The sequence below is a fragment of the Agelaius tricolor genome, unplaced genomic scaffold (genome assembly GCF_023055355.1).
Source record: "Agelaius tricolor isolate 1412-34295 unplaced genomic scaffold, bAgeTri1.0.p SCAF_5, whole genome shotgun sequence".
NCBI lineage: Eukaryota > Metazoa > Chordata > Aves > Passeriformes > Icteridae > Agelaius > Agelaius tricolor.
Window position 1 is genome coordinate 16,537,126 of NW_027269265.1, and position 15,421 is coordinate 16,552,546.

The 15,421-nt window shown below is 37.1% G+C and overlaps 1 protein-coding gene across 2 annotated transcripts in view; it reads left to right on the plus strand.

The window, feature by feature from the left end:
• The window catches only part of TRIP11 (thyroid hormone receptor interactor 11), a 28,173-nt gene extending 19,503 nt beyond the window's left edge, over window positions 1-8,670 (plus strand). For both annotated transcript variants that reach the window (XM_071426589.1, XM_071426590.1), the window contains 5 exons: window positions 2,081-2,162; window positions 2,961-3,075; window positions 3,680-3,802; window positions 5,077-5,224; window positions 6,569-8,670. In XM_071426589.1, coding sequence (XP_071282690.1) covers window positions 2,081-2,162; window positions 2,961-3,075; window positions 3,680-3,802; window positions 5,077-5,224; window positions 6,569-6,777 — 677 coding nt within the window. In that variant the 3' untranslated portion in view covers window positions 6,778-8,670. The remainder of the gene's footprint in view (window positions 1-2,080; window positions 2,163-2,960; window positions 3,076-3,679; window positions 3,803-5,076; window positions 5,225-6,568) is intronic.
• Window positions 8,671-15,421: the final 6,751 nt, after the last annotated feature.

The following is a 15,421-nucleotide window of genomic DNA, read 5'->3' on the forward strand; positions in this document are numbered from 1 at the left end:
TTCATTTTATTTAAATTATTAATACTTTGTTTTAAGATCCATCATAAAGGAATAAATGAAATTAATAAAAATTGAAAAAGCAACTCACAACTCACAATTGTCTTGCTTTGTAGAGAAATAGCAACAGTGTAAAATTTAATTGAAATTTGTTTTCAAATGCTGCTTGTTTATCTTTTTGTGGCATTGGTAGTATAACTCTTTATTCCCTTCTGTTCTGTGGACATGCAAATAACAACTCACCTATGTATGCTCCTGCAGCTGAATCATTCTATAATCATATTACCTATGTTTTCCTTCAAGTATTGGTGTCCTATTTAACCATATTTACAAAATAGCATAATTTTAAGTAAATGTAAACTTTTAAACCATGAATTAGTTCTCCTGTACCTCACCCTGGTGTGTTGAGAGAGAAGTGCTGAAGAGCAGTCACACTATTGGAATGGAATTTGATGCATATGGATGTAGTTGTTGCAAGATAGATTGTTGTATAGTACGTGTTTTCCTTTAGTTTTAACTTGCTCTGAATGGGGAGCTTACTCTGTGTGTTCCTTGAATAAGAACTTTCCCAGCATGACATTAGGTTGTTCTATTTTGTACTCCTTAAAATTCATATTTGTGAAGTAAAATGTTTGCATAAAGATGTGGAGTACAGGAGAACAGGGCATATTAGGTTGCATCCATTTCACAGACTGGCTCTTTGATGTGTATACATATGAAATCTCTGTGTGAATTCTCATGGAGTTAATTAATTAGTGTTAATTGAGAACCGTGTTTTGTCAACGTAGTTGTGCCATGTACTTATTAAAGATGGAAAGCTGTGGAAATGAGCGCAATCCCTTTCCATGCACCACAGATTATTTCAAGGTTGTAAAAAATTCATAGAAGTCATTTTTCTTACAATGTTGAGGCTTTTTAGAAATTAACTATGAGATAGATGAAAGAAAAGTGTATGTTTTGTGGCTTTTTAATGAAGCATTTTTAACTAACATGAGCCCAAAAACTGTTAAAAACTAAGTTGACGAGCAGTTTTTCCAAAGGATTTGGAGGTAAGCATTACACCTCATAGGGAGAGAGGAGAAAAAGTTCATCCCATCTGCTTATATCTGTAATGTAGAGTTGGTCTTCACATGGACAGTCCATTTTACAGTATATTTGTCAGGTTTTTGTGTGTGAATAAGGCTTAATTGTACTTTTATTAGGCTTCAGAGGTAGTATGTTGCAGAACGCCAGTTTGGTGAGAACACTTTTGCTGTCTTTCTGGTCTTAGGCCACCTCATACTCATTGACTTATAATTCTGGCCTACTTATTCAGCTTGCAGGCCATGATGCATGACTGAAGTGTTTGCCATTTTTTTCTCAGTCTTTTTTTGGTTCATGATAGCATTTAATTTCTTCCATTCATAGTTTTGTTCCCAAAAGTAGGGGTAATCTTGCATAGGTCTGCCTCTCTTGCTAGTATACTGGATTTTGAAGCACAACACTGTTTCTATGGTGCATTAGTGTGTCTCAGCATGCTGTTTCCAGGGCTTGCATCAGACACAGGAGTGGGAAGGGTCCAAACAGAACAGGCAGACCGTCAGCAAGCTCCTGATGTTGCTCTGCTAGCAAATAATGCATCTAGGAAACTTAAGAACTCCTTGGTGCTTCAAAGGAGCAACTTGATGGTAGAGTACACACAATATCTGGGCTTGGATAATATTGGAGGTTATGGACAGAGATCAAAAAGACCTGATGCCACCATGGAATTTGGTCATTATGAAGAAGACCTTGCTGAAGAGTTTCTTTCTAGTTCTATATTATTTAGATAGAAAAGAGCAGTTCATCAGACCTTCTGCAATGGGTTTGTTTGTTTAATGTGTGGTCCTGTACTTTGAGTATCATTCCTGAAATTTCAGCTTGTGGTTTCAAATAGCAATGACTTACTAAGTTGACACCTTTTTTAAAAAATCACATCAATTTTATGATTTTGGTTTTTATTTAAAGGCACCATAGCAATATTTATGAAGGGATGTATTACTGATCAATTTTGCAACAATGTTTCAAAGTTTTTGTTTCTTTTGTTGTGACATTACATTTATAGGTGAGATCAGAAGAGAAATGTTAGAAGATATGCAAAATAAATTAATGAACCTTATGAACAGCACAGAAGGGAAAGTGGACAAGTAAGTCTTTAATGAAAGATTTGGTCAAAGATTTTGGTCTTTTTGGGTTTATTCCTCTCAATGTACAGATGTGGCACTCACAGTTGCAACTGTAGTAGAGGACTGTACTTCTGTATGTTGCCTTGTAATTACACTTTTATTATTTTGACATTTTTCAATTGCTTCCTGGTTGTAAATAGTCATTTTGATTAGTAAAACCAATAGATATGTGACTTTGGCTCACTGATGTGTTTGTTAAGCAGAAGTGCACTTCTGTAGCATCAGCTCTGCAAATGGAGATAAGAGTTCTTAATGAACATATTTTATAATGTTCAGGGTGTGAACAGCAAGCCTTTTCATGTGTCTGCATCACCTGGATGTCATGTAAATCTCTTCCTTGGTGCTTTTTTTTTTCTTTTCTACCCAGCAGAACTGGAACAGGGATAGGGCAGATGGGCTCCCCTGCCCCCTTCATTATGTCTTGGTTTGGGACTACACAGAGCTTTCTTTTTAAATACTCTGCTGAATCAAGACCTTAGAACAAGCATTTTCCCTGACTGTAGTATGTACATCCAAATTGCTCATGTTACCATTCAGTTTCACCTCACTGCATACAATATTGCTAATACTGTCCAAATCCACACTGTGTAAGAAATAACTTAGAGGAAATTGGTGAGGTACCCTTTAGTTATTTGTATTTGATGTGTTGATTTGTATTACTGTAAATTAGGGAAGAGTATGAGGAATAAATGCACCAATATTATGGTGTCAGCTGTTAGACAATAGCAGCTTGTATAACTACCTTCTTTTATTCTGCAGACTGTTGATGAGAAATCTCTTTATTGGACATTTTCATACTCCAAAAAATAAACGTCTTGAAGTGTTAAGGTTAATGGGAAGCATCTTGGGACTGAAAAAGGAGGAACTTGATCAGGTAATACTTTGCAGAAAACAAGGCTTTTTTTTTTTTTCTTTTCCTTTTTTCTTTTCTCTTTTTCCTTTTTTTCTTTTCTTTTTTTTTTTCCAGTATCCTTATCTGAAAATAGAATGACTTGCTGCTGAACTAAATGTCCCTGCACATTTTGTGGGGAAAGTGTGTTTTTTCTTCTTTCATCCCATCTTTTTTTTAAGTGGGACTTTTTAATGTTTTTTTATATGATGATCTTAATCTTTTGATGATGTTGTTTTAATAGGGTAGATTTCATTTTGCTGAGGAATGCTGATGCGGAAAGGAAAGGATTTTGTGCTGTTGTGTAGAGTAGCTGTAATATATCAGTTACAGAAAAGTAAGCCTGTTATATATGTACCAGTAGTTATTACTGAAAAATGTGAGGCTTATGTTTTTAAATAAAGAGACAAGTTTTTAGACTGCCACCTTTTTGGGAGGTGGAGAATATGGTTTTGACAATAATAAACATTTGTATTTATCTCTGAGTGACACATTTTGTAGCATTACAGCTCGTATTAATTCACTTTCTTTTATGTGCTGCTTTATTTTTGTTGTTTCCTAACTTTGTTTTCCTTAAATACTTCTCTAGTTACTATCTGAAGAGCAAAGAGGAGTTACAAGATGGGTGACTGGCTGGCTTGGTGGAGGAGCTGGGTCAAAGAGTGTTCCCAGTACACCTTTGAGACCAACTCATCAGAACATTTTTAATAGTGTAAGAAATAATCATTCATTCCCTTGGTTTGAGTGGAAAAATGGGGAAGTTGCATATTAATGCCCATGTTTGGTTCATCAGTATATTCAGCTGCATTTATTGGTGCTGCTGGATCTTGCCTTAATTGTTTTGTGCAACTGCTTTGGCAAAAGGTTTTTTCCTGCACTAAGGAAATATTTCGACATTGAAAATTACACAGTGATAAATCTTGTCTTCTAATACAGAAGACAATTACTGTTACACTGGTTCCTGGCATCACTCTCTTACAGTATGGACTTCATCTTGCAAACTATGAATGCTGGAAGTTAAATGTATGTGAGAGTATGGAATTACACAATTCTCAACAGTACAGAATATGATGACATTGTATTTTGATGATTGTGTTCCCATATGTCCTTTAAATTTAAAATGAAAAGCTTTTTCAGCTGCTGCAGCTAATGCCTCTTATGTACAGCATATAAAACTGATATTTTAAGTTTTCAAATAGTTTAAAATAACAGATCTCATAGCATGATCCACAGGAGCAGTTTATCTATGGAACTTTCCATTTTGCAGGCCAGTAAATAATGTACTCAAGGACTAAGCACTGAGGGATTGGGGATTTTGGATTGACTGGTTTTTTGCTCAGTTGAGCTAGAAATATTGAGAATGGATCTCTGAAAATAATCTTGAACTGTAGGGTTTGGTTTTTTCTCCCTAAAATAGTTCAGGCACACAGGCCACTAAAGGACTGTGGTGTGATTAACTGTAGAAGTAAAAGAGAAAAATTAGTGCTTTTGTGTGAATAGGACAGACTTTACTAAGCCAAATTTTATCTTGTCATGCTACCGACATCTTAATCAATCCATGCTTCCTTTATTTGAGATTCTTTATGAAATAAAGCATGCAGGGGCTTTAAGAGAAAAGATTGGGTTTTATGTGTTTCTGCAGGAGAGATTGGTTGAGTAAAGACTAAGGAGGTACTGTAATGTCAGTAATAGCATAGAATTCTTGAAATAACTGGCTTAAATCAATAATGGAACCATGGTAGAAGTATGTTTATTATCTTTAGAGTTTATCAATTTTATATAAATGCCTCTTAGTGAGACAACAACAAAGAGTGTATTTTGAAAATAAATTTAATTGTCACTCACTGAGGACTGCTTAGTACTAAGTACAAGTAAAAAATTGATTGCAGGGCATGACAGCTTTTTATTTTATGTATATATGTATCTTTGACTTAGTGCTTTTCACCAGAGCATCAGTGAAATATAATAACTAGTAGCTTCTTATAGTCTTTTTCAGAACTGTTTGTGAAATTCCTTGAAACTGAATCTTGCCCAAGCCTTCCCCCACCCAAGCTCTCTGTTCATCACATGAAACCTTTAGGAGCAGCAGGAACTGGTAAAACTAGCAGTACTCCACCCAACAGTCAAATGCAAGGTAACATTCTAATCTTTACACAGAACATAAATAACTAAGGGTAGAATTTTCAAGATGATTTTAATGCTTCTGTGCTTCCTCACTTGTAAATTAAGAACTTGATTTCTTCTCCCCAACCATGTCCTACTTTTGTCTTTTTTTTTTATTCTTCTCCTGTCTCTACTTCCCATTGCATCTCTACCTCACTTTCTAAACTCTCAATACAGAAGATTAGAGGAACCAAATTCTCTTTGATACAGGAAGGATTTAACAGCACCTGTTGGAGTCAAACAGTTGCTGTGTAGACAACTTCATGCACTGTAGCAGTGAACCCAGTCCTGATTTTCAGCATCCCTGTTGATCAGCTTGTGTTGAAGTGAGTGAGGAATGCAAGTAATACAACTTTGCAGCATCTCTCTGGTGTGTAGAACCTGGTTGCTCAGAGAGAACCAAAACAAAATCAGTTAAATGTATGGCCTGGTATGAAATCTCTGTAAGCTGTGCAGAAGTGTTGACTTTTTCTAAGACAGAGAACAGTTCAGCTTATATTACGCATGTTAAATTAATGAACTTTTGTCTTAAATAATTTAAAATTCAAATCCTCAGTTTAGCTAGTACAGCTTGGACCTAACTTTTTACAAGTGTTTAAGACTTCACCTTTATATAGGCCTGCTGGTTTGCAGAAGCTTGCTTAGTTTGAAACTTAGCTGTAAACTCAAAAGAAAATTAAAACAAAAAGCCCTGAATGCCAAACCCCTACATATTATACGTATGTACAGAGATAGAGAGAGATGCTAAAAAACCCTCTTTCAATCCACCTAAAGTAGTTGATTGTTACAAAGTGCTGTTTATTTATGGGGGTCTTCTTGGGGCTGACCCTGGGGAAGCTGTGCCATGTGTTGGGAAACCTTCTTGTGCTCTGCGTTGTAGTGCATGTGCCCTTACACCTCTGCACAGTGCTGGAGTCAATGTGACAGATACTTCATGTCTGGCACTGCAAAGGTGAAGTGAACTGCAAAGGGTGTTCATGTTGCCTGTCAGATGTGCATGTTTTCTTGGGTGGCTTGAGCTGTTACAGAGTTTTGGTGGTGAACTTGGCATTGCTGGGTTAACAGTTGGACTTGATTTTAAGAGTCTTCTCCAACCTACAGGATTCTATGGTTCTATGGGAATAGTCAGAGACAATAGGAGTCTTTGAAGGTGTCTACAGTCCATGGCTAGGAGATTTTCAAGGACTTACATGTTGCAGAAGTAATAGGCAGTTTTAGAACGTGTCTCCGAACAAATGCTGAAAAACTGGATAGATTTAGGAATGCTTTTTAACAAAGTGTTTTCATTTTTGGTTTGGGTTTTTCTATATTCCAGATTCTCCAGTCTCAGGAATGGGTAGAAGACCAGATGCAAATCCATTTTTAGCACCTCGATCTGCAGCAGTGCCTCTCATAACACCAGCTAGTAGTTCTGGACATCTGCTTATGAAACCTATTTCTGATGCATTGCCTACTTTTACACCACTGCCAGTGTCCCCTGATGCCAGTGCTGGTGCCGTATTAAAAGACCTCCTAAAACAATAGATGACCTTGTATCAGTACGATGATAGCACTTTAAGGAAAATGAGAACACTATGTTGTATATAATTTACCACAATGAGGCCTTCTGTAAAAAGTCATGTATTTGATTGCAATTGTACCTTGCTTTTCTTGTACTTACAAACTTATCAGTGCTTCAGAAATTCTAATGGTGGAATGAATAATTGCCTCCTGTATAGCAGGCATTCATTTTGGGTGTGGGTTAAATATTTAACTGAGAAAAAAATCTATCTTGTTGCTAGATTGTCACAAGACAAATTAAAGGATTTTTAAACCTTAGGTATACTGGGTTATTTCAGATATGCATAGATAGCATTAACTCTTTGGTGTTGAAATTTGTTTTTCCGTTAAAATGATCTGCCATCTATGTTCAAGAACCAGACTAAAAAAAATAAATTAAACGCCCAATTAACAGTGTTTATTTAATGTACTTTTGGACATGTATCTCTTATTTCCAAGTTTGATTGCATTTGGGGGCAATTTGAGGCACATTAATCTCTTTGCACAATGATTTGGTTTGCCCCCCCCAGACTAAGAGCTGTTTTCAGCAGTCAAACCCATCAACACCAAGGAGTTAACTATGGAAGTGAGGCTTCACATCCATGTGAAGAATGGGTAATTTAGCAGATGATACATTCACACATATATAAAGACACTATGCTCTAATGGTCCAAGGTGTATATATGAGAGAATTTTTATCTTGCAAGATTTTGTAGATCCAAATATAGACTTAAAGCTTGAACACATGTATAGAATTAAAAGGGAGGAAGGTGCTTGCTTATCTCAAATGTGTAAATAGGTCTTTGTACAACCAAGGCCAAAGTCAATTATTCTGTAAATTTTGCTGTGATAACTTGTACACTTTGTTTAACAGGTAAAGAATGAAGTTGCATACTAAAGAATAAGAGTCATCCTCATAGTGAATCGGAGATAAAACATCTTCAGTTTAAAATGTGTCATTTCTATGTCTTTTTATATGTCTCTCCTTGTTAAGTCAGTGTTAAGATAACTGTTGTGCAAGTTCTATATTAGAACTGTCAACCTTCATTTTCATTAAGGTTCTGGATAAAATTGTTGCAAGAGTTATATTTAAATAAAACAAATTAGTGAACTTGTACAGAATCAACCAAAATAATGCAAGAAATCTTTGCATTTATTTATATAGAGGTCATATAGTGAATTTCATTTATTGCCTTGAAACCTCGGAAAGGTTTTTTATTTGCTGTACTTACTTTAAGAGCTGTTTGAATCCCTTTTCTCCAGTATAGTAGTGTTTCATGGAAAACTTAACAAATTTGTAACTGGATTGACCTACCATATTGGATTTTGATTTTAAATTTTTTACCCAATTATGGACAGTTTGGCAGTTTGATTTCTGAAAAGACAGCAGCCACATATTTACCAAAGTAAATTTTGTGTTATGTAGTAAATGTAATGAGAATCTCAAATTACCTCAGCTGAGAATATTGCAGTTAGATACTTCAAATGTACATCTTCATTTAAACTGGACTGGAACAGCTATTTTTTTTTCTATATAGCAATTATAAAGAAAAGTGAAATCAGATGGCTTCTGTGCAATCTCTCTTGGTCTTGTAGTCATGTCTGTTTAATGATATATAGCTGCTTCGCAATAAAATTGCCTTTTGGTGAGCCAAAGCAGAAGGAAATGGTTAGTTTTTAAAAATTATGTGACTTACATGTTGTAAATTACAAATGGAGTCATGCTGCTCACAATTCTCTGAAGATACTAACTGTGCAGTTCTTAACTTTTTTAATGCATTTTTTTCTTCTTTTAACTGCAGAGAACTTAATATGTACACATTTCTCTTTCAGGAAGCTTTCTAAATTGCAATAAAGAAAACATAGTAAGACCATTTATTTCTGCATGCTGTAAATCAGTTCTGTTTATACACTAAGCCATGAGTTTGAAGAGGGAAATCTAATACCAAGCAGAGGTGCTGAAGAACTTCAGAGTTCCTCATTAAGCTCCTCGATGGAGACAAAAATCTTCTACAGCAGAGATACAAAAGGCTTCAGTCCTTAAGTCCTAGAAGGTGAGCTCTGTTGAACTATGGAGAAAATCCTCATGGCTTAGAGGTTTCTTTTCTAGGGCTCATTCCACAGGGATATTGGTGAGGTTTGATGCTGTGTTAGAAATCAATTGGGCTCTGTGTTCCAGGCAAGTACTTTTGTGCAGAAAAATATAGAACAACTTCATTATTTTGTTTCTTTCTTCCTTCTGTGAATGTTTCACAGACCATTACAAACATTCAAGCTTTGTTTTCATTGAATGATTAGTAGATATATTTTTTCCTCTAATTTTTCTTCTGTGTTGACTTTGTTCTTGATAACTGTTCCATATATAGTTGCCTTACCAGTTTCCCACATGTACATACGTGACTCATGTAGTCTGTCCTGTTGATTGTGTGGGTTTTTCACACAGCAGCATGAGGAAAAAAAATCTTTGGAATTTATGAACAAGGTGCAGCAGCTGAAATTTTTCATTCTTTCATTTAACGTAATTGTTTTCTGTGGCTTTTGCAATGAGAAAAAGCTGTCTGATTCTCCTAGTTTTGGTCTAACAAGCTGTCAGTTATCTTTAGTTGTAAGGTTACAAAATTCTAGTAATAGATTTATTTTGCAAGCTTGATGTAAGGGGGGAAAAATGAAGGTTAGGGTTTTCCATTCTTCTCTTTAGACTTCCTAATTTTTTTGCTGTTCTTTGCTTATCCCACATTCCATGCACAGAGAAGGAAGTAACTGCTTGATCTTTCTAGTTGCCACTGTAAAGGAATGCACAGTGTGGGGTTTGGGGGTTTTTAAACTTTCCTGCATCACACCAGCTAGTCACCACAATATAAATTCACACATTGTAAGGACCAGTGTAGAAATAACTGTGTTTTTTACCAAGTGCCAGTCCCCTGCATTTTATTATTGTTTCTTTTTGTCATTCTTGACTGTTTTGCATAAGTAGTTACCACTAAGGCAGGCATTCTGGACTACATGTTGGAGTGACTGATGGCTAAAGCAGAAGAGACAGAATGGAAGATGCTTGCCTTGTAAGTATTTCACATTATTACATATCTCATGAAGACTTTTCAGTTAATTAAGGTCTTATTGTTTGTGTTGATATACTGCTGGGTTTTTGGTATTTTCATAGAATCATGAAAGGGCCTGGTTTGGGAGGGACCTTCAAGATCATCCAGTTCCAACTCCCCTGTCCCCTTTCACTAGACCAGGTTTTTCAAAGCCCCATCCAGCCTGGCCTTGAGCACTTCAGTGAGGGGATCCACAGCTTCTCTGAATAACCTGTTCCAATGTCTCACCACCTGCACATGGAAGAATTTATTTTTAGTATCTAATCAAACCCTACCCTCTTTCAATCTATAGTCTGTGGGAAAAGTGAAAAAATACTATGATATTTGAATTATGGTCAACTATTATTAGAAGTTTTTGCCTGTTATTGATAGAAGAGAGCTTAGAAGCCATGTGGCATTGCAACAAGCAGTGACAGGCCACAGACCAATGGTATCAGGGAAACAATTTATACCCATGTTTTGTGTTTGTTAACAAAATGAGTGAGCTGACCCTTGTACCAACAAACTGGAATGTTCTGTCTCCCTTAGTGTAAAGGACACTCTTCAGAGAGCTGCCTGGATACTATTTGAATATCAGCCACATTTGAATATTACCACAAAGGTAAAGGGAGTCTTGGCAGTACCGTGTAGTTTACCCCAAGGTTTTCATTTTTGACATCAGATGCTGCCTGCATTTCCCTCCAGTGAATTTCCAGATGGTCATGCAAGGTGGATTGAATTGCAGCATGATCAGATATGGGAGTACAGACCAAGGAGGTTTTACAGATTTGAGGCAGCTAGGAATTATTTATTTAGTGTCACTTATGAAATTGTAGCTATCAGCCAGCACTATAGTACAGCCACTTAGTATCTAATTTTTGTTGGAATAGTCCAAGGGGTTAGGAAAAAGAAGTGTTTAATGTGCTCCAAGTGGTGCATATTTTGTCATTTGGCAGCTTTCTGCTAAGGCTGTCCTACAAGGTGAGTAAAGTCAGATGGTGGATTTTTAGGTAGTAAAAACTGACCAGTGGTATCTCCTGACTCCCTAGAATGGAAGCACTATTAAACAACCCTCTGAGAACAGAATGCCCAAGAGTTATAACACTTCAAATCTAACTTTTTGTAAATTAGGGGGTAGGGAGCTAAGGCTGTTTTAAAGTTTTGAAAATTATTTTGACCTTTTCAAGGCTTCAGAGAAAGACAGAAGCCCACATTAAGTTAGGTGGAGGCAGCTGGATTTTTAGAACTAAATGAAGCTACCCTCATTTGTACAACTTAGGTAGCCTGAATCCATGAGTTTCCTGTGCAGGTAGTGTAGTATGACCAAAAAAATATATTTAGCCTAAGCCACAAAGTGGCAACTGGATGTAAATAGAGCAACAGTTAGAAGTAGTAGCAGTTTGAGGAAAATCAGGGATAAGAAGTTGGATAAGAATATTAGTTCCTAAATGGGAACAAGTATAAGAGATGCAAGCTGCAAACATTATTTCACAGAACCCATTAGGTTGAAAAAGACTTCTGAGATCATTGAGTCCAAGCTTTGACCAAACATATCTTGTCAGCTAGACCATGGCACAGTGTCATTGCTTGACAGCCCTTTCTGTGAAGAAATTCCTCCTGATGTCCATCCTGAACCTTCCCTGGGGCAGCTTGAGGCTGCTGTCCTCTCATCTGGTTGCCTGGAAGAAGAGATGCTGACTCCCAGCTGGCTGCATCCTCCTTTCAGGTAATTGTAGAGAGTAGTAAGGTCACTTTCTCAGGAGAATAGAGATCATGAGAGTGGTTCCAGACACTGTTTGGGGGCAGATGTCCAAGAAGCTGCATAGAGAAAGGGAAATAAGTTTCAACTAGTCATGGAGAAAGCCAACCACAGATTGTAAAATTAACCTTTATGTAACACTGTTTCCTTATCTCCTGCAGTACTTTTCCTTATTGTTATAAGAAGTCATGCTTTTGTTTGTAATAAAAGGGTATTTTCAGAATTACAAGCAAATTACCAAGTTGATTCTGGTTCACCTATGTGCATGCCATAGCATGGATACAATGCTAAATTGTAGCAGGAGTAAAACTATAGTAAGGAAAGTGGTTTGAATGGTAGACTGGAGCATTGAAAAATAGTAATTAAAACTGAAACTTTTTCTGGAAATAGATTTGGAAAATATTTAGACTGCACTTCGCTCTACTCTTAAGTAGTGTGCGCCAATAAAAATGAAGGCAAACAGAACACTGCCTTATTTTTGACAATAGGAGCAGTAACAGATGTAACAGTTTTTCAGCTAACTTAGAGAAGGCTTATTATAAAACTACAAAAATTTGAGGAGTACAGGATTGTAAAGAAAATGAATGAGTCATAACTAGGATTGCCAGATCTGTCTGGACCCAGCTGCAGACTGAATAGCACATTGTCTGCAGAGTGCTCTGGATTAAGGAGCTGCAGAGTGCCACTGCAGGCAGAAGGGATGCAGGTGGTACCTCTGTCCTTACTGACTCTGAACAGAGTGTGCTTCCCAGAACCTGCCAAGTAGGCAGGGCTGGAGATTCCAGGAGCCTGCTGCACTCTGATGTTCTTCTCCTGAACTTCATCAGTGCTTCCAACTGCCTTGTACTTAAATTGCCTGATGCTTTGCTGGCAACCTGAAGCCTTCACTGTCCTGGCCAAATGGGGCTAGGCAATCTAGTTCATAAAAGGAAAGATTTTCACTGGAAACGCAAATGGAGTTGGCTAGAGCTGGTTTCAAATGCATGGAACTAGAGTAAATGCAAAAATAAATCTCTACACCTCTATATGGAGCAGAGCTATTTTTCTGAGATACGTAGTTCTTAAGGATTTTCTCCCAGAAAATCTATGCCTAAAAGATCACCAAATCATTAAGGTTGGAAAAGACCCTTAAGACCATCAAGTCCAACCTTTGATTGATCATCACCACATCAACTAGACCATAGCACTAACGACACATCGAGTCATTTCTTAAACACCTCCAGGGATGGTGACTCCACCATCGCCCTGGGCAGGCCATTCCAATGCTTAATAACTTTTTCCATGATGAAATTCTTCCTGAATTTCACTATCTCCTGTGCTGTGCTACTGATCTCCAGGTATTTTTGGGCTTACTGTTCTGTATTTTATTAACCATTGTACATAAACTAATGAAATACAGGATTGTATTTGGTACTTTCACTTCTTCTGGCACCAAGGCACTTTTGTGAGAGATTGCAATTCAGATAAACAATTCAGCTGTTGCAAATGGTCATATTAAATTCAGTTAACGATACTTAATTTCTAAATGTCAAGTGAGTTCTGATTAATGGTTTTTCTTCATTTTCTTGATTTGTTCTACAACCTCTCCTGCTGGCATTTCAATTCAGACATATCTTCCCAAACTGGATTTGTTTTTACTTATTTTTTTTTCACTTTTTTCCCTTTTTTTTTTTTTTTTTCCTTTTATTCCACTTTGGTAATCTCTTGAAGTTTCTCTAGCAAATGCAGATAAAGAAGAAACATTTCACTTTCTACAGTGATTTTATCTTTTCTAAGCACTATTTTTATACCTTGTTCATCTGTTGGCTTTGCAGACTGTTTGGCAGTTTTCCTGCTCTTGGTGTGTCTGAAAAAGAATTTATTATTAGCTTTTATGCTTCTTATGATTTGTTTCTCAAACCTTCTTGGCCTGACTTTCTGTTTTTCACATTTAACCTGTCAGAGTTTCTGTTTTTTTCTGTTTTCTTTATCTGGCACAATTCAACTTCTTGAGTCTTGTTATGGAACTGTAGACTGATTGATTTATCAGGCTCTGGCAATAGACTCTGTTTGCAGTGCAAGTGCCTCTGTTCGAAGATGGGTCTAGTTCCACAGACTTTTCACATGGCTGCTTGAAGTTCTGGTACCTGACAGTTCCTGAATGGATGGGAGCCCTGGGCATAGCCAGGCTGCTTCTGAACAGGGAACTCCTGGTACTGCTCATCTCCTTCTGCTGTGGCAACCAGTGCAACTGAAGGCAAAAGCCAGCAGATTAAAAAAAAAAAAAAAAAAAAAAAAAACCAAAAACACCAAAAACAAAAGACTGTGTTAGAAACTGCATCCTGTTTCAAGACTTTGTAAGCTCTGCAGCACATATAGCACAACTAGGAAATGGGAGTGCCTCCCTGTTCAGTGGAATTTCTGCGTTCAGCATGCTAAATTGCTGCCTTACAGCAGCACTTGTTGCTGCAGAGCAGTGAATAATAAGTCTGAATACAAACAGACAACACACATCATGTTTACCACCCAGTTTCCCAGCCAATTCTTATGAATGGTATGGTTAGGTCACAAAAGTAAACAGGTAATTTGTGAAATGGTGTCATCCCTGCTGTGGGAATAAGTAAATTAAATATAGTAGTTCTTACATCGAAGAAAAGTTTATAAATGTCTTCTGGGGTTAGAAAAGCAGTTGAGAAAGTATAAAACAGTCAAAATTATTTCTCTCCTTATAGGGAAACTTTCTGTTACTCCTGTGTTTGACTAACATATAACCTCAAAGATCTTAAGATAAGGAAAAGACTCAAACATGTGCCAAGTGTCTTATTGGAAAAAGAAGCCAGGAGTCTTATATTGTATTCATTCACCTATGAGAGTGAAGCATGTTTAAAAAGAGAATGTTTTCCACCACTTGGACAAAGAGAAGCTCTGGAAGAAAGGGTTGATGTCAAATATTTTCTACTCTGGTTTCATCACCAGGGTTCTGGCAGGTGCCCTTAAAAAATAGTGCACATACTTGTGAACATTCAAACACCCCTGTTGAGAGATGGCATTTCCACAGACTTGTTTGGGTTTATTCAGAACCCAAAGTGTTTTAATGGAAAACACAGAATATGCTCAATGCTACTGTGGCTGATCTTTTGCTCTGGATCAAAACAAAGTGAATTGCCAAAGCAGAATAAAAAGAAGAAAGGATGTCCAACTAAATCTGATTTTTAAAGAAACCAAACTCAAACACAAAACCCACCTAAAATATATGTTCCATGTGGTGGAACAAAGTACCTGGGAGCTGAGGAAGCACAGAGGAAGCTGATGTTTTACTGGCACTGAGGCCCAGCAGCCAGGGAAAGCTGCCAGGTTAACCAGTAAAGGTGAACCACTGTCTCCAGTCAGCTGCTCTAAGGTGCCACCTGATCCTGCCAGATGTGCCCAGTGTGGTGCTTGTGTTAGTAAAGGGCTTGGGAAACTGCAAAAGACTCAGCAGTCCTGAGGCATTTCAGCATAAAATAAATCAGTCCAGAATATTTCTAAGGAGGGTTTTAGTACATACTTCTAACTGTCTGGTCGTAATTGGAGCCCAATGGTTTATGTATCCCAGGCACTTGTGAAGACTGAATGTTGGCTTGCTGCAACAGTGAAACAGACTTTAGTCTTGATCCAGAAGTATTAAGAGTTTTAGGTCTTTATTTATGGAAGGTCATTATTAGCTGAAACGGGCCATAAAGAATTTATGCTTGCTGTTAAAAGGAGCTGGTAAACATTTTGTCACAAGATTAAAGAGCATTGTTTTCAACCACATTGTCTAGACCATTTGACA